Consider the following 20,824-nt stretch of genomic DNA (forward strand, 5'->3'; position numbering starts at 1 on the left):
AAATTAAATCATTTTTTTAATTATGAAATTTTTTTAAAGTGATCTGTAAGTTTTAATTGTAATTTTGAGTAAATTTCATTAAGATTGATAAATTGTTTAATTTCAATTTCAATGAGTGCGAATAAACCGCCACGCAGGTGCTGTTCACTGAATGTAATGTGTTTTTTACTGAAAATATCGTGTCCTTCACTGGATTTGAATAAATTATTTTAAAATAATTCTAACAATAGTTTGGCAAACAATAATTATATTACTTGGTTTTGTCTGAAAACGGAAAAAAATGTGCTCTTTCAGGTAAATTCATCTTCGTTACCAAACACAATTCACAATTCGTAGCACGCAAACTAAAACCCTACCTATAGAAACCTCAGAGTATATACTAAAGATTCTCAAGGCTCTGAGAAACTCTTAGAAATTCTCCGCAGGCACTCAGGTAGATATATTTAAAGGTCTAGGTAGCTCGTTTAAATGTTTTAAAGGCTTTAAAATGTCCTTTCCGAAAATGAAATAAAAATACGATTATAAATAACAAGCAGAGAGGCTGAAATCGAAATAAGAATTCGAACATTAATAACAAACAGAGAGGCCATATCATAGAATAGCCGACACTCAAGGGTTCTTTGTTAAACTTTCGGATTAAAATTTAGAAGTAGATTTTTTTAAATTTCATAGTTAACAGCCTAAAACATAATAATTCGGAATCTACGTGCTTCGATGATTTCACATATCTAACTTTTTTTAATGTTTAAAATTGGAATTAATACAACGTTTCTTATAAATGGAATGAAATACGCCAAAAAAGATAACATTTTTTAATTCAACTAGAAAATTGTATATTAGTATATAAGTTATGATTATAAATAAGTATGATGAGAAAATTTATCTCCTAGTAACACGGAACATTCCAGGAACGTTCCTGGAACGTTCCGCAGGAACCTTTGGAATGTTCCCTGAGCGTATAAAATTTCCGCCACTTGAGAACGTTCAAAGAATGAATCATCCTTATTGTTATTATTATTAATGAATATCCGATAAACCGTAAGTGATAGGTCAAAATTATTGTCATTTTATGCTTTAGACACCATATTACAATGTAAAATATACGATACTCAAAACTCAAAAATGACATCAATTTTTACCTATCTCTAACGGTTTACGAGATGATTGTTATTAAAAATAACAATAATTGAAGGTTATCTACAGGTCCCAGTGGAACGTTCCTGGAACGTTGCCAAGTGGCAGACATTTAACACGCTCAGGGAACGTTCCACTGGAACATTCCGAAGGTTCCCGCGGAACGTTCCAGGCACGTTCCTGGAACGTTCCGTGCTATTAGGGTCAATTAAAAAAAAAGTGTTAATAATTTGAACAAAAATTTAAAAAGGGAGAGTCGGGTTAGCGACGGCCAACTACTGTAAATAACTATGCCCGCGCCGGTACGTGAAGAATACAAAAGGAACATTATATTACCGTCGCAACACTCCTAAAAGGATCTTGAAAAGGACCCAAGTCTCTCTGACTATCTCTGAGACTAAATCATTCAAATTGACCCTGCTTATAGGCTGAAATATGCCAGGCTATTTCGATTGAGAATACTCTAAAATTTCTATTGGTAGGGTACAAGCTCGAATAGACACGAAGAATATATGTAATACAGATATTATAGAGTTTGATGCAATTTTCTACTGCAAAAGCATGACTCCTACACCACAACTTGACGCTCACATAACCTGCCTGACGGCAAGGTCGGCCACGATATCCAGTGAACCGTGAAGTTTGACATTTGCGCATGTACAATGCGCAGGTACAAATATCAATTGAAATAAGATAATTGCATAATTTATTTGAAATAAAATATTGATTTGATTCAATTGAATCGAATTTGCTTAATACAAAATCGTATTGACATATTGTTTATGTGTATTCAGTAAGGACTATGACGAAATAACATGAGTGGTGGCTGAATGAGTTTCATTTTGCATGATCATACTTGCCCATTACTTAATCGCGGGATGTGCTTGCCATTTTCGTGCGATATGGGTCGCATCGTGCGAGTGGCATGCGTGCTTGAAGCGTACATCACACGATTGTTATCTGGGAAATATCACTAACACAATATCACGTGAAATTTGTAACATTTTCGAAAATTAATTCATTCGATTTACAGTGTATACTATTTCTTGAATCCTTGGTTTTAAAATTTTGTTCTTTCAAGTCTTGATTTATAGTCTCTCATTTCCAAACAGAAAATATTTAAAATGCAGTTTTGAAGATTGAAGAATTAAAAATTGCAATAGTTCAAAATCGGACTGATTCAAGTCAAAAGTCGTAATAGTGATTTGCGATTTTCAAGGTGATTGCAATAACGGTTGTACATAATTTTCAAGGTTTGTGTGCCCCTCGTCTCTACTCCATATGTTCTCCCTTATTTGTAAAGCAACTATTTACTAACTGTATCTTTAAAAATGTTTAATCAAATCTTCGTATGACATTTTTGGGATTTGATTCTAATTTTTCAGACATCTTTACTGGGGGAATGCGAATAAATCGAATGCCAGTATAGAACGATCAAATTTGGATGGTGGTAATCGAATCACAATAATTAAGGACAATCTTTATGAGCCAGTGGCTGTGGCGGTAGATCACGCAACTGGAAAATTATACTGGATAGACGACGAGGAAGGAATTCACTACAAAATCGAAAGAAGCGATCTTGATGGCTCAAATCGTGAGTTTATATTTCACGGAAAGCATCAACAGCCCGTGCATATTTCAGTAGATAACAAAAATGTATACTGGATCGACTGGGTTTACAATGCCGCTTGGATGATAGACAAATCCAAAAAACCTGGAGACATTCCGAAACAACTTAGGTCTTATCATGATACAGTAAAGGATGCAAATCCTACTAGTGTGATAACTCGTGATAATAGTGGAAAGATTAATTGTGAGGCCTTCACCAGGCAGAATATTCAACGTCCAGTTGTCGAACCAACGATTTTGGAGTCTTTTAATAATCTTACAACGAGTACAGAAGAAAGTGATTTGAAACACGAAAATCTGAGTCGTTGTTCAAATAATGGATTGTACGTGGGCAATACTTGCTATTGTAAACCAGGGTAAATTTCATTATTACAAAGACTTACATATTATATCAAGCATTTATTTTGTGTGTGTGTGTGTTTGTGTACATTTATTTATTTATATAGGAAATATACTCAATACAGAACCGTAAATTTGTATTTTCATTTTTTTTTCTTAGCAAAATATAGAATTATAAATAGAACTATCTTTAAAACTTCAATAATAAAGTTAATTTCACGTGTCATTTACATGAATAACTGAAAGCTAAATTTTTTTCCAGTTTCAGTGGTTTCAATTGCGAGATTTCCGCTTGCCATAATTACTGCCTGCAAGGAACTTGTAGAATAAATCCCAAAGGTCTTCCTGTATGCCACTGTAACCGTGCGTTTAGTGGGTTCCGATGCGAGCGGAATGATTGCCATAATTATTGTTTGAACCATGGACAGTGTTCAATAAATAAAGGCAAACCCTCATGCACGTGTCGAAATTTCGCAGGCGCACGCTGTGAGTCGAAAATCGTCGAAAGCGAAATGACTGTGGAATCTAATCTAAATAGTGTAGAATCTAGTTCCTGCAGGTAAGTTTTCTAATCAACGTCATTAATCATCTCTGAGACTTTCGTGTTATATTCAAATTCGCATGAATGGTTTTTTTAAACTCTTTAATAATACTTTCATCGTTCGTCTTAAATTGCGTTCTTAAGCTAATAAACTCCGCTATTATGTTAATGTTGTGTAATATTATGGTTCCAAGAACTCATAAGGAAGTAGCGGTTCACTTGCGGTTTGAAAGAGACATTTATAAAATTAAAAGAAACGTTTATGAGCTGTGGTTTACTATTTAATCACTTGAGTTACTGAACAAATTTTGACGAAAAAAAAATTATACGTAAGCTATTTATGGCTGCCTATGCATACGCTTGTTTGAATCCTCGTGAATTCATCAGTATTTTCAAGCCTCGATTAATAAATATCTTAAGGGTATGTACTAGATTGTCAACTGACGGAGTTTGATGCGATGATTGAATACCTTTAAGATACTATACATGCGTTATTTTCGTAAGTAAACGCGATTAGAATTTTACGTTTTAGATTGGATACAATTACGTAGGTTATGACTTTATCTTTCATTTACCCAAACGCGAATTTGTTTTAAAGCCATCAATTTTTAATTTGTGCTACTATTATTAGTGTTTGGTTTTTAGATAGGATGTCGCTAGTACCCCTGAAAATTTTTTGAACTCTTTTGAATATCCTTTTTGGAAATCATGTGAAAATTCTCTTAAAATTAATTTGTTTAAATTTGTGTAGATCGTTTATCATCCCTTAAAATTCCTCCAGTTACCTTCAAATCAATGGAATCACTAAGAAATCTCTTGAAATCTTTAAAAGTCATTTGAAATTTGTTGAAATCGTTTAAAATAATTTAGAAGCTTTCACCAATGAATTGTATAATTTGAAACTGTAAAAAACCAAATCTGAATTGAAAATTGAAATTTCCACAATGAATTAATAAAACCCTTTTTTCTGTGATCGCGAAACCTTAAGTTGTCAAGCCTCTAATGTTAAGCGATTGAAAATTGAATACAATTATATATGTACACCAATTGCAGATAGTATTTCAATCTTGCGTAAAAACTAAAGAGTGGCCACTGGACCGTTAAAGTCTGGAAATAACCCAAGAACTTTTCGAGATCAGGATAAATCATGCAACGGCCGGGAATTTTTCCTTAGATCTTAGTGGCTTCCTTGAACTATATGACACTTCCCTGTCATTTATAACTTGCTCAGCTTTTTAAAGTCTAAACTTTAAACAATTAGAGTTTATAAGTCTCAGTGAATAACGTGCAGTCTTCTGTAACATTTATTGTACCCATATTTCTTCTGTGCAGATGTATGGAAACAAACCAAACCTTAGAACGACTGACGTCATTCGGTGGATTTTTCGACTGTGGCATCATCATTCCTGTGCTTTCATCATTAGTTGGGACGCTAACAGTCTTAGTAATATCGCTGAGCTACTATGTGACCAAATTACGACGTCGACCCCGCATAAAAAAACGTTTCGTCGTCAGCCGTAGTGGAAATACACCTTTGACTTCCAGACCGCAAATTCCCAGCAACCAGTGCGAAATAACTATAGAAAACTGTTGCAACATGAATATCTGCGAAACAGTGAGTCAACCGTTCAAGTATAGTTTCGTTTGCATACACTATAAGTTTAAAGTATCGCATCTGATGCTTACATTGTCTTCTATAATCACAAGTGAAAACCATTTCAAATTCATTCATAATTCTCTTGTGTGTGATACTTAAAACTTTCACGACATTTTTTCGACACAAAACAATACCACTTTATATTCGTCTTCCAATGCGCTTTTTGTTTTTATTTAAGTCCACTTGTTGATATTGCTTGGTTCTCTTTTTTTGTGTTGTAGCTAGTGTAGTCAAGTGTTAAACATTATATCTAACTGCAAAATGAAATCGTTCAATTTTATTTATCAAATATATATTATTCTGTTTTAAAGGAGAGTTGATCTCGTAAGCGAAAAATATGTAATTTTAATATTTGTTGTGTCAAAATGGAATGATTCAATTTTAAGAATAGAGCTTTTATTATTCAACATCCTTAAATTACAACAGAAGTTAACGACGTTTGGTTATTCAACACTTATCTTCATAGAAATTATTCGAGACATTCAAAAGTTTATGCTGTAGTCTGCTTTTTTACTTGTTTTTTTTTCAATTTATTATTTTTTAACAAAACCATCCTATGTGAATCTTAGAAAAAGAAATCTTACGCCAAAAAATAATAAGCGCTTATGGTTACACTGACAACAAAATTCATGAGAAAAATTTTCTGGCTATGCAAAATAGTTTGAGCTCAATGAATTTATAGGTGTTTTAATATCTAGTTCATTCTGTGATTACTTAATATTTACATGTTTACATTTGGCAGGTCATTTTTGCCAGAAATTTCAATCCCTTCTTTCATTTTGATTTGCTTTTTCGGTATTGAAAGGTGTTGGCATATTCGGCTCTTTTTTAAATAGTGAACATGCTAATTAAATGAAACATTACTTTTTTTTTGGCTGTTCGCTTTTGTATGCAACTTAGATCCCTTCACTCCCTTTGACTCCATTTAGGCAGATAAATACCAGTTAAAATTGGGAATAGCTAAACTGCGAAGCACAATCTGGCGCCAAAAATCAGAACTAGATAGACTAGGGAGAATTTTAAAGATGCATTCTAATTTGCACAAAAAAAGTATTTCTACGATTGTTTTGTGGAGTTTTAGTCAGTATTGCATAATAAAAATAAGTCTTTTTTTAATACAAAATGTTTCAGATGGAATTTCGATCTTATACAGTGAAAAAAAACCATTTCTTCACCAAAGTGTTTTTCTAAACAAAACAAAAACATGATATTATTTATTAGAATTTTCAACACACTATACGCTTAAATGAACTGGTTTGAAAAGAAATATAAATTTAAAGTGAATTTTGGATAATTTACGCATGAAATATTTACTATTTAAAAAAATATAACCTAAAAGTTAGGTTAGAATTTGTATTTCAATTCCAATCGTCTACTATTCATTATACTTTGCATAATCTGGATCAAATATACTACTATAATTACTATAAGTACTATATGAGAAAAAAATCAACTTTTTTAATCTCATATGACGCTATGTCAATAATCAATTTTTTATATTAGTTAAATTACATTCATAATATTATTAAAATTTGTGCGACTACGAATTATCTTAAACATAGTAAAACAAGCGTAAAAATTCGTATGCCAAAATGAAAACACCTTTAAAATCCTACCTACTCTTTCTAGTTCTAATTTTTAGAACCAGATGGCGAATTAATGGAGTACCATTCCCAACATCAAGTGATTTAAACTTTGAATACTATAATATTTTTGTGTATAATGTTTATAAATGCCGCAAGGTCTAAATACTGATTTACTATAGTAATGAAATAATAATTGATGGTCATCATTGAAAAAGCAAGTATAACCTACTATTATGTTTTTTAAGATGACCTTCAATTATATACGTGAAACTGTGTGACAGTATTTGCTAGGCTTTTCAAATACTTTTTAAATACGTGATTATTTTTCTTGAATAACACCAAATATGCAAGAAATTCCCAGCAGTATTGAAAAAAAGTGTTTTGTCATAATTATAAAGTATGTGCTAAGACCTTCCAGTTAAGATGTCGATTCACTTATCTAGAACGTCCTTCACGGTCGAGATCCAACGTATTTATTTCGCGTACCTGAAAATGTAGAGAACAAATTCTATACCAATGTCTGTTGCTGAAGGCCAGGCACCTGTGGGGATACCACTCGGCAAATCACAATAAAAACTCTAGTTTTAGATTTTATTAAATAAACATCATTTACATTAATAACTTAAAAGAAATTTTAATTAGAGAATATTAACTATTTCGTTAAATTAGCTCAAGAGAGAGAGATTTTGTGGGTGGCGGACACAGAGCAAGGTTTTTTAGATAGATAAACGATTCTTTTTCGCCTTGCTGACCTTAAAAAAATGGACTTGCTTACACTTCCATTTTCTTTACAGAATTTTTTACAACTAACTTTTAAAAACTAACATCCATTCACGAGGGTTGCCAGATGGCCGGTTTTTGACTGGCCTTATTTTGTTTTGTTTTTCGCTCCCTAAAGTACGTATCCATAATCATCTTTACCAACAATTCGCCTTAATCCCTTCTAGTCGCGGAGAATTTTTCGAAAATTTCAATACAACAACTAATTTGTTAAAAGCAGCGAAATCGAACACGAAATATAAACTTGTGAAAAAAAACCATAAAGACAAGAGTGTTTCAATTACTAAACTAAAATAATAAGAATGATATACTGTTTTGTTTAATTCAGAGGTATGTCTATAAGCGACAGTCTCCTGATTCAATGACATTTTTTTTAAAAGCCAGCGATAGGCCAGGTTTCCAAGTTTTCAGAGCTGGCAACCCTATCATTCACACCTTATCTATTAAGACCGGTTTCTTTTATAGTCTTGCCTTTCGTGCGTCGCCTCGCCTCGTACGAGTCACCCTACTTTCTCGCTTTGCGTCGCATTTCCAACCTCTGCTTTCGCGGCTAATACCGAATACTTATCTACTATTTACAATATTTACAATTTTCTTGCACCTACTACCTCTCATATTTACAATCTCCTTTTCTCCATTCATCTTCCTCCTTTCTGCTCTTCTTCACCATTTTACCCAACACCCCTTTTACACATGCTACTACCCTTTTGTCCCCCCTTTCATGCAACAATACCTCGATACTTATCCCACTCCTTTCCACCTCATCACACTCCTCCAACCAGTGCTCCACTTTTGCATCCCCTTCCCACACAAATATTGCGCCCTCTCCATTGGCCTAATCCACACATAGTTTCTATTGAACCTTGACTCCCTTATTCTCTCCTCCTTTACTGCCTTCTCTCTCTCCATGCCGTTTATCTTAACCATCTCATATACCTTTCTTATTTTCCCGTGCATCCTTCTCTATTCATCCATCTGCAATCGATTCGTTCTAAAATACATTACCCTCGCAACCTCCATCTTCCCACTAACTATCCTGTTATCCTTCTCCCACCAACACCTCCTATCCAGCTTACTTCCCCCTTTTCCAAAAATTTGTCCTCATATTTACAAGCTCGACCTCTCGTTATAATCCCTAAACTTGTTCTCCACGTTTCTCTCCTGACAATGTAATTAGGCGTATTCTTGCCAACCCCAGTGTCCACTTTACATATCTCTCTTGTATAATGTTCCTCAAACTTGTCTTATCACTATATTTGCCATTCTCGCTCTCCCATTGATATTACCATACACTTCCCCATTCCTTCATAACAGGAAGCCTAGAGACACAAACTCTTTCACCTCCTGCGCCGTCTTTCCCTTCCACTACTACCCACCTCCCTTATCCCTTCCACCTTCTCAACCTTTTCATAATCTCCTTTAAGACCTCCTCTCTCTTTGCTAGCAGCACTACATCATCTGCATACACGCGTTACACTATCCTACTCCGGCCGCTAGCTTACTTTCCATATCCGCTATTAAAATCACAAAAAGTGTTAGACTAAGCGGACACCCTTGCCTCAACTCCCTATCCATACAGAAACCCTCCGAAATTCCCTCCCATCCTGTCACTCTATCTTTCATTTCTTCATATACTTCCGTCACCCTCTGGATCAGGCCTCTCTCCACTCCCCTGTTCTCCATCGCCTGCCGCAACCTCCCTCTACCTACCCAAGGAAAGGCGCTTTTGAGATCCACAAAAACGCGTAAATCCTCATAGAGTCTCCACCTATACCCCCGTAGCAACTTTGGTTCCACTCGATCCTATTCCTTTATCTCTAGCCACGTCTCTACCAATCACAGCACATCAAGTTCCTGGATACACTTCCAGAAATCTTTATCGTTCTTCTTTACCCCTGCTACGTTCCAGTACAACACTTTTATCACTATCGAAGGCTGTCAGATTAAATTAAAAAATAAATAACCTGGCAGCTCCGACATGGCGCCTGAAATCGTGAAAAATTGCGTTAAAGGCCCTTTATCAGAATGGCAATCGCGTCTGAATTTTGAGGCCGCACGGTTTAATATTTTTCTCTAATTGTTTGCCTACCTCATCTAAATAACTATATCTCGAATCAAGCAGAGCCGGTTACTACTACCGTTCTTCCCTTTTTGATTATTAAACAAAATATAAAAATTTTATCGAAAAAATGGCTTGGCTTGCTTCGAGATATGGTTATTTAGATGAGGTATGCAAAAAAATTTTTTTTAATTTTTACCCTGCGGCCTCAACATTATTGCGGAGGTAATGCCGAGGAGGGAAATATGGAAATAGAGTGCTGAAAAGCAAGTGAAGACACAATAAAAGTAGAAATTCCTTAAAGGGTTCAAATGCGAGCTGTATTGCCACTTACATTATTGTAACCGATAAGCAGATCACAACCCGGTATTTCCGGTCAGAGTAGTGGAAGTTGGAGTCGAACATCCAAGCGACAGTTTGATGCTGGACTTGAGACATCGTGATAGAGAGGTTCTCCAGGAGGCAGTCCAGAGCGGGATCGAAAGCATGCACACACAAGGCGACGTAGAGGGCGGGCTAATCTTATAGACGAGCAAATGAGCAAGACTGACGACGGTACGTTCCGTCGCCCATGACTTCAAGACCCGTAGGGGGGTTGCGGCCCATCTCGGATGCGGCCCAGCAACCCTTTCGTGCAGGACCGTCCCGAGCTCTATTCTATGGTAACAGTTTTGTTACAAAATTCAGACCCGATAGTCATTCTGATATCTGTAATAACGACAAAATGACACTTTCATTGTTATGAGATAACGGTCTGTTACAAAAACTGTCATGATGAAATCGTCGATTAGTTTATTTTTTATAGACAGAATAAATTTATTCATATAATTACTGAAAAAAGTGAATGAAAGATTAGAAAAATTGGTTAACGTGTGTAGGAATAAGGGAAGTCTTTAGGGAATTGAGTCTGACTTGTTTAAACAATTATTATTTATTTCACAATTGTTTCCCTCTGTAAGTCGTAGGAATTGTGAAAGATTGTTTTCTTCGGGATATTTAGTACTTTAAAAAAATCATTTGTTTAAACAATTTTTTCCTGTAAATCGTAAAAAATATCATTTACTTCAATTGATGACACGACCAATGAATTGTAACAGAATAAATGTAATGAATTTGTAACAATAATAATAAAATATCATAACAATTAAAGTGTCATTTTGTCGTTATTACGGAGATCAGAATGGAAATCGCGACTGCATTTTGAGGCCGCAGGATTGAATATTATTGTCTAATTTTTTGCATGCCTCATCTAAATAACCATATCTCGTATAATCTAGATTATAATCTATAATCTAATGATTTTATTGAAAGATCGGTTCTGCGTACTTAAATATATGAGTATCTAGATACTGTTTACAAGAAATGAGTAAAAAATATTCAACCATGCGACGTCAAAATTCCGACGTGATTAGACATTCTGATAAAGGGCCTTAATGAGTGTTATTGAGATGTAACAAATATGAATAAGTTATTTTTCCACCTAAAACTAGCTTATCTATATGTTTTTGGAATGGCGCAATACGATTCTAATTTTAGTTAAACTTCAGCTATTTAGAATTGGTCCCTAAACTCTGAAAGCATCCTGATTTGCTAATATTATACGTTTGACTATCATATTGTACCTCACTGCGTTTTATAGGGTTGATACCGAAAACATTCTTATGGTTTACAAGGTTACATATTTGGTATTTATTTTTGTACTGCTATTTAGCCCCATCACTTGTATAAATTATTTTTTCAACATTTAACACCATCCGTTTTATTTCAGGAATCAAAATTCCTTGCATCCGCGATCCTAAAACCATAATGATAAGGTGATTTGTCGATATTACTCATCGCAAAATAGTGTTAATTCGACTGTTTGAAGTATTTGTTGAGGTTAGGGACGAATTTTGACTAGATAGAGTTTAACTAATAATATTTTCGAATTTAGCCAGCCCAAAAACATACAGGTAAACTAATTTTATGAGGAAAAATACATTTTTCATATTTGTTACATGTCAATAATACTGATTAAACGCAATGGTTCAATTCAGGAAAATTTTGGTCCTTTTAGGACAATATGAACAGACTTTGAGTTGATTTTCATGAGATATTATGTGTGTTTCCCGTTTCGCCTGACCTTTCCTTATATACATTTTCCCTTTTTTCATACTTTAGCAATAGATACTGCAAATTCTTTTGTTCCGACCTTATTCTTACCAACCTACCATTCACCATAGAGACCTGGATCAGTCTTATAAAAATGAACCAAGTCCATTTTTTCGAAAGAATTCTCGGAAGCACATTATTGCTGTGCCCATCATGGAGATGAACTACTCCAATAAACTTGTTGTATAAATGAAAGGCTTTCGGGAAAGAAATCTCAATTTTTGATTGTGCTTGAGAACTGTACTTTTTCGAGGGTAATAAAGGAGTTACGATCTGAATGTAATGCATGAAACAAATAAAGATTCGATAAAAATGATTCTGTTGAAATCACTCGATCTGAATATAGTGCATGAGACACATAAAGATCCGATACTGCAGTATCTATTGCTAAGAGCTACATGAGAAAAAATCAGGTGAAACGGGAAATACAGAATGTCTTATCAAAATCCACTCGAAGTCTGTGGAATTCTGAAAATCCAATTTGAAATTCGTAATCAGTTACCCCGAAAACCCCCGAGTGCACAGTTATGCGAAAATAGTAGTTTTCAAAATTTTATGTCCGCCATTTTTAAATCAGAAAATTCTATGTCAAATTCACAATCGACGACCCCGAAATACCCAGAGTACAAATTTGTGCAAAAATCGTAGTTTCAATAATTTCATTTCCGCTATATTAGGTTCCCCATTATCAATTCCGAAAATCGATGACAAATTCATAATCAGCTATCCTGAAAACTCCTGAGTATAGAGTTCGGGACCAGTTTTTAAGGCGGTACACTTGAAAAATTTCGCCACATATATAAACAATAATAAGTTATTTTTAATATATTTTTACATATTTTTCACTTTAATTATTCATTCTATTGCTCATTACATTTAATTTTAAGATTCAACACATATTTGCCATTTATATATTCGTGAAATTGGTGATGTTTCAATTGACGAGACGATTGACACCCGGGAACGACACACCTTCAAGCAATCCTGAATTTCCTTGGCTCTGTCCAACCCTGGATCCCTGGTGCAGCCCTGGATTGCTTTCGCCTGTCGACAACCCTGATTTTGATCTCAGTATACCCGGTGCTCCGCCCGGATCCAGCTTTTTATGACCATTTCGATGCAATAAGACGCTAGTCACAGTACCGTTTGCGGTACTACGTAATCGCTTGCTGCACCGGTTTTTGCCAGCTGATCCGCTTTTTCGTTTTCCTCGATCCCCGTATGACTATGAGGCCATATGAGTCTCATATGGGTCAGATATGACTATGTGACCCAAATAAGATTATGTATGTTTTTCCAATAGTAGTTAATGTCCCTTGGCTGCCTGAGCAAATTATATAGATCGACGGACGGCCAGGACCTCCGCTTCAAAGACGGTGGCATGCCGCCCAAGCAGGATTCCTATAACTCTCCTCCCTTTACTGTGATAGATTCCAGCTCCTGACCCCTCCTCTCCTTTGGAGCCGTCCCTCTACCAGCTGACCCCTTGGAAGCGCAGGTTACCATTTGCTTTCCACTCATCCCTACTTCTGATGTAGACACGGAGTCTTATAGCGTATTCGTTTATCCTGCACTGTTGCAGTCCGATCTGCAACGAAGCAGGTCGGAGTGAGAAGGAAGAAGTAAAAAGAAGTAGGAGGGAGCGATAGGAGTGCTTTTGGAGTACACCAGTGCAGGATAAACGAATGCGCTTTTAGTAAAGTTGAAGCGTTTTATAGTTTTGTTTTCTCTCATTCATCGAATTGCCAGTTTGCTGATGGCACTTGGGAGCTTAGTGTGTTTAGTCCCCCAAATTCATCTCTTTTTGGCTTGTTTGCCTGTTTTCGAAACAATATTACGGCATGCGGCCATGAGGCTGAGTGTAATCGCTTAGGTTTTTTTAAAAATAAATTATACTAAATTTTTAGTTCAAGTTTTAGTGATTATATCATTAATTAATCAAATAAATAGCGAATTTTTTTTTATTGTTGGGACCATAATATTAATAAGTAAGGTAAGTTCATTTTTTAAATTCTATATATATATTGTATCTAAATACTAAAAAGTTTTAAAATAGTATCTTCAACAATAACTTCAACTGTTTAAATAAAAAAATAAAACACACGTAAGATAATAAATGTATTTTAAATAGTAAAAATTTTCGACATGAAAATATGTATGGGTGTAAAATAAATTTGTGTGATTAAAAATTAGAATATTTTCATAATGAGATATCTCCTACATTAGAATGTTCAGTAAAGGCTTGAATTTTCGAATTATGCAAATACTATTTTTTTCTAATACCAAGTATGATGTCACCCCTAGAAAGTATTTCTTATTTATTGAGGAATAATTCCTAATTATTATGCAACAAAAAAAAAGCGTTTGAAGACTCGCGGGCTTAGATGAAGAAAATTTATTATTTTATTACATTTAATGGTCTGAAATGGTCTTTCAATATTTTTCCTGCAATAATATACATTCTATTTCTTTTAAATTATAAATAAAATATTCTCCATAGTGAATAAATTAAAAATATTTATACCAAGTAACGGAAAAACCCTGAATTTCGAAATAGACCAAAAATACACATTTTTAAATTTGCCTAAAAATTATATAAAACTTCAATGAAATCGATTAGCAAAACTGATAGAAACTGATAAAAACGCAGAATTACATAAAAATGGACATTAATGAACTAGCTGTAATCCTTTTCAGGTAAATAATATCTGAAAATATATTTTAAACTCTGCCGTGATATTTAAGAAAGCAGTATGAAAAATTTTATTAAAAATTCCATTTTCCATTTAAACATTGGCATTTAACATGTTGCGATTCGGATTCTACGTTATATTTTCCATTAGAATATCGCTCCGTAATTGCAAAAGTTGCATTAGTCAGATTATGCAACATACGGAAAAAGATGAATTAAGAAAAATTGTTCTTGTTTTATTCGTAAAAAAAACAACATTACAAAGAAAAAAATACTTTTTGGACAAACGAGACAAGCTATAAAAAAAATAATGAGACAAAAGAAGGTGTTACACCAAAAAAGAGCTAAAAATTTGTCATTAGTAATTTGTTTATATGACGCTTAGTTTTTGTTTTGGTCGTAAAAAGAACATTAAAAGTAAAAATAAATTTTTTGGAAATCGATACAAGGTACTAAAAAAAATTAACAAAAAATTTGTTCACCCATAAGGGATCCACAAATTTGTTATGAATAATTTCTTAACAAAACCAGTAGATTTTCTTTTAATAGTAAAAAGCAAGATTAAAAATATATAAAAATTATAAAAACAAAGCAAAAAAATTCATATGTTTCAATATCGATGCCTATTACGAACTTCAATGATATGAATTTATTGAAAAGATACATGTGTTAGGGTAGCTTAAAATAAAATGTAATGCAAAATAAGAAATAAATATTAAAGCAATCATGATAAATACAATTTATACTTTATTTTGCTATATCTGAATAAGAAATTCCAAGTCGAGGTACATAAATAAATGTAATATATACATTTGATATAAAAGTATTTAACATAACGTAGAAAAGTTAACATTTTGAACAAAATCGAGTGCGAAGCATGAGACACATGATGACAATGTGTTTATTAAAGCCGAAAGAGCTTTAATAAAAGGGAATTCGCAATCACCAAATTACAGTTGTCGATGCGTTGATCTTTAATTTTGAAAGTTCTTTGCATAAATGTGGAAAAAATACTAAGACCGAGCGTGTAGTATGAGGTAAATACATAATTGAGCGCGAGAACTAACAATCGCACGCCCTAGGCGCGCTCAAACTACGGGCAAAGCAAGCCTCGCACACAGACCACGATCAGATTGTACCCGTCTGGCGAGCATATTTTTTTGTATTGTTTCATACAATTTTTCGTTTTCATAAAATTTTTCCCTTCTTTTTTCTTTGATCAAAAACTAAGAAAATGCATTTGCAGACCAAAAACGGTTTGACGGAAACAGGATTCTCCTGGGTTGATAAAGATAAAAAATGCACGACTAAAGCTTATTGCAGTGTATGTAAAAAATCCATTGACTTAAGTTCCATGGAGTAAGACAGCTCTAAAAAATCATTCAAAATGTTGTAAGCATAATTTTAAATTGAAATTCCACAAGGAATGCTTAAAATTATTACTTCTACTTACTCAAAATTTGACTACAGAAACAAAAGCAGTAGTATCTACTTCTGCTCAAAAAGAACCAAGCGAAGGTAAACTTATTTTTAAGTTTTTAGATACGTAAAAGAATGGATGAAGTGAATGATAATATCTTTTTATATTTAATTTCAACTGATTGTTCATTTTTAGGTCTCAATAATGCTTCAAAGTACTCTTGTATCCTAGGCTCTACAATAAAGAATAAGACGCCAGAAGATATGCTTAAGCATTTTTTGACAGCTGAGAAAGTTACTAGAGCTGAAATTTTGTAATTTCTTACTTCAGTGTCAAAGCATTTTAGCAAACGCGGTGCTGCCAGAACTGTAGCTATGTTCCCCGACAAGTTTTCGGAGAGCGAAATAGCCGAGAAACTGAAGCTACAAAAATATCAAATGGGATAAACTATTACATATGGTATCGGTCAACAGTTTCAAAAAGATTTGCAAGAATTGTTAGAAACATGCGGACATGTAGTTGTGGGCTTCGATGAAAGCATGAAAAAATGTCTCCGAAACAGCAGATGGATTTAATTTTATGTTTGTGGAATAACGTTTCGCATGAAGTTACAACTAGGTACTTTGCTTTGGTATTCCTCGATAGCGCGGTTGCAATTAAATTAAAGGAAGTACTAATGGATACAATTGGAGACAAGAATATAAGTACGCTTTTTCAGATTTATATGGATCGCCCTGTTGTTAACTTCCACATGCTAGATGATTTAAAAAAAGATATTAGAGAAAGATATCCTGAGAATCACATTCTACTAGGTCCGGGCAGCTATGGTCTTCATAATGTACACGGTTCATTCAAAACTAGGATGAAGAAAGCGAAATCGGAAATTGGTAATTTTTGGAGTTGCATGTACCGATTACTTAAAAATATACCTTCGCGGCAAAGAAATTATGCTAAAATCACGAAGTCCGAAAAAAAATCCACTGAACAAAGATCATACGAGTTTTCGAGCATTATCAGAATTCGTAAAAGATCCACTTGGCGAGGCAGTTGTCATTTCTCACATCCGTTGCGTCTTTGGTGAAACTGTTTCTCATCGAATTCCAATCTGATGCTCCACTGGCACCTTTTTTTGTACCGAGATCGTACTTACATGATGTTTACAATAATTAAACTTTTTGTTAAACCGAAAGTCTTGGAAGACGCTGTGGCAGTCTGATTGTTGCACGTATCGTATATGATACCATCAAATTTTGATGAGGTGTAAAATCGGTCCCAAAAACAGATACTTTGCTTAAATCTGCCCATAATGTACATTCCGCTCACGTTGCTTCGAAGAACGCTAGACAGTTTTCGAATATAAAGGATTTGGAGGGGGAAAAGCAAAAAAGAAAAAAGCAGAAGAGGCGAAAGAGCTTGAAAATCAAAAAAGAACAATTCTGAAAGTAGCTGCCGAGAAGGCAGAAGATTTGCAAGATTAAAAAATGCTCTGGAAGTAAGCCAGCGTTTCGATTGTACAGATAATATATGGCGGTTAATACATGTACCGCTTCAGTCTGTGATTAAAAATAAGTTTAGCACGTTTAATTTAATAATTGTTTCCTTTTAACCATACATTTTTTCAGTGTATATTAGCGTACAATTCCTATTTCTATGTAAACGTAGACTTTCAAAAATTGCAAAAAGACATCTATACATTTGTCGGGGAACAAAATTTGACTGGGGAAAACACTGGAAATTTCAAATTGCCTCATCACCCTACACCCTGATTAAGGATCCATTTATCCTTTATTAAATGTAACAATGTATTTTTATATAAAATCCCTAAAGTTCCTAAGAAGAGTTATGCGATTTGTTATAAAGTTTAAACTATTTTAGTAAGTTATTTATATTTTTTTATCGTTTATTCATAAAATAACTTAATGTTTTCTTCATCTTTTCAGCCGTGTTTCGAGCCAAAACTCAGGAACTCGACTTCTAGAATGTCAAGAAAAGAAGAAAAAAATGGCCTGTTGGATAACATGGAAGGGAACGGTTGCTAGCACATAATACAAAATGTACAAATACTTCCATGCAATGTGCGAAAAAGACGCAGGTGAAACTGCATTATCATGCCTCAACACGTTTAGACTTAAACAAAAAAGTTGTTAAGTATTGTTGTTAAGTTTGGTACCGCCAACTGAGTCTTTTTTTCGCCTCTTGACACTTATAACAAAAGCCAAAGGTTTCTTTTAATAGAATACAAAACGAAAGTAACCTTTGGCACCCTTACCACCGATAGCCAAAGGTTTTTTCACTTTTTCTCAGAAAAATATTGTTACATCCAGAATTAAACATCGCAGCTTTATTACGCAAGACGTGAAATCGTTTAAGAAAACCGGGTTATATTTTTCGAAATTAGGATCATATTATTTCTAGTGCCTATAAATACACGGCTTTTACTTCGGATATACAGTACAATATTCTTGCAAGAAATAAGTCAGTTAATAGTAAGTTAATTAAGTCAGTTAATTGAAGTCAGTCAAGTAATTATATTCTACAATCTTAAAGAATCTGAAGATATTTAAAGGACAAGGTACTTATGTCTACTTCGTTTTTAACTAAAACCTGTTTTTATGTATCAAATTTTTCACTTCTGATACAAAGTTTTATTTATTTTTGATTAATTATTTCGAAAAATCTATGGACATTGTCTGCTGGAGACTGGATTTTAAACATATAGTTAGTATTCAAATGTTCGTTGTAAAACGAATGCGAATGATAGTCAACTTAGCAATGAGATTTACCTAATAGTTTCTATGTAAACTAATTCATATATCGTAGTAATTATAATGTCATCTGTAAAGCAGCAAGGTTTTATCCAAAACAGAAATATTAGCATTTAATTCAGATGAATGTTCACCAATTTAGATCTGACTTCCAGTTGTTTAGTTATCAAATGTGCTATGCAAATAAATAATTAAAAAGGATCGCAAAGATTTTTTTAAAATGTAGATAATGTGTAAATATGAATACTGAGTCGCAAAAATGAAAGTGAAATACCATGCCTCGTCGTATACATTTAAATTAAAAATAACCAAATTAATTTTTTTAATGGGATGGGGGGTGCATGACTACAAAAAAAACCCTCTGGTCCCAAATAGTAAATAAGTAATAACACATGAATTTAACCAGAAAGACCAAAGGAAAGATCGATGCGATTAAAAATATGGAGTAATTAAACATTTTTATAAAAGACTTTTTTCAGCCCTGTATTTAATTTTAACTTGAATCTCGCTTGTAATCTGGGATTGATTCAAAAGACACTTGAAAAATTTATCTTTAGATTAATTTTTCTAGTTTATTTCTAAAATATCGAGCGAACGAAATTTATTCACATTTTCTAAGATAATTTGCAAGTAAATGTGAATACATTTTGCCATGAAACTACTTCCTCAGGCAATAAAATGCACACAAAAACCTGGTTCAGATCTTTGATTTCACTGTCCTTTTGTGCGGCTTCCTATTATGATAATTAATAATGTGAGAATTACTGACTTCAATATTTTCTTGTTTTAGAGTAAGACCCTTAATTTTAAGTATCGCATGCGATAAAACAAGACTTGGCACTCTAAGGGGGTCAATGAAAGAAAAATGTATATATGTATATTCAATATTACTCCTTTACCACAGAAAGAAATTCGGTTTTAAATCTTTTTCCGTGATCCGTTAATTTCGAATATTTCGCGGAAATGCATGGAATGAGAGTTAAGATAGAAGAGCAGATGACTGCTATAGAATTTTAAAATATTAAATTTTTATTTTTAATAAAAAAAAATGCATTTTTGAACGTTAATTAAACCGGCAAGGAAAATGTAAAGCATGGGGAAATCCTCGTTGTAAGAATAGGTTCAAACAGACGAATCATTTTATATAGTTTTTTGCATACATAATATTTTTTCCTGATAGAAGCCATTTATCGATAATCTTTATACTATTTACATTATGGATGCAATAACTAGACGTCTAGCCTTAATCGTGCAACTAGTATATCCCAAGGCCTTTGTATTCCCCTTGAGCTTGAATTAAAAAAAAAAGTGCGCAACAACGACCCCTTTAGAAACGTAACATATAAACTGTATATTTTAGATTACGACCGAATTATCATAGGCATCGGCGTTGACACATAGAGAGTTATCAGCGAAATCTCATTCTGTCACCACATCGGAAAACAGCCCTTTCCCACACACTGATCTTCAGAGATAGTGGATTTATGGCGAAATGGCTGTTTTCCTCCCCCAAAAAAGAAAACTCTTCTGTTACGTGCAATTTATATGTTTTTTCTCTTTTTATAAGAAAAAGTGATTACAAATAATTATTTTAATATATTTGAAAAATGAAATATGAAACATTAATAAAGAGAATTATCATGACTTACCTGAATGCGTTTTTCAGCATGCAAAATTATAATGGAAGTGTTCAATAGAAATTAAAAATTTGACCCACTAGCTTCAATCAAAGTTTTATTTTACACTTATTTGTGATTGAACCTTTGCTTCATTCAAAAATAGTCGTCAAGTGGAATATTATGAAGCATATCACGAATTTTTTAATCATAGATTTGAAAACAATACTTATTTTACTACAGTGCCGTGTGGTTCTCTGAAATTCTATGAAATGTACAAAACTGGAATAAAATAAAGGAGGGGAAAATAAGTTTCTTCAGATTTTATTTATTTTTTATTTGTTAATAATGCTATAGTTAAAAAATGTTTTATGTTCATTTTAAATCTGATTGCATGTAATAAATGACTTGAAAACTATTACCGATAAAGTTGTAAAAATCATATGTATAAGTAC

The 20,824-nt window shown here is 33.5% G+C and overlaps 1 protein-coding gene across 2 annotated transcripts in view; it reads left to right on the top strand.

Moving 5' to 3' along the window:
• Positions 1-20,824, top strand: part of LOC117182095 (protein cueball) — a 172,735-nt gene that overhangs the window by 130,293 nt on the left and 21,618 nt on the right. The window contains exons 4-7 of one of the 2 annotated variants that reach the window (XM_033375122.1): positions 2,520-3,119; positions 3,365-3,661; positions 4,976-5,258; positions 17,929-20,680. In XM_033375122.1, coding sequence (XP_033231013.1) covers positions 2,520-3,119; positions 3,365-3,661; positions 4,976-5,258; positions 17,929-18,027 — 1,279 coding nt within the window. In that variant the 3' untranslated portion in view covers positions 18,028-20,680. Of the gene's footprint in view, positions 1-2,519; positions 3,120-3,364; positions 3,662-4,975; positions 5,259-17,928; positions 20,681-20,824 lie in introns of those variants that run through there. The other variant, XM_033375121.1, reaches the window with a different exon arrangement.

Source organism: Belonocnema kinseyi, chromosome 10 (genome assembly GCF_010883055.1).
Source record: "Belonocnema kinseyi isolate 2016_QV_RU_SX_M_011 chromosome 10, B_treatae_v1, whole genome shotgun sequence".
NCBI lineage: Eukaryota > Metazoa > Arthropoda > Insecta > Hymenoptera > Cynipidae > Belonocnema > Belonocnema kinseyi.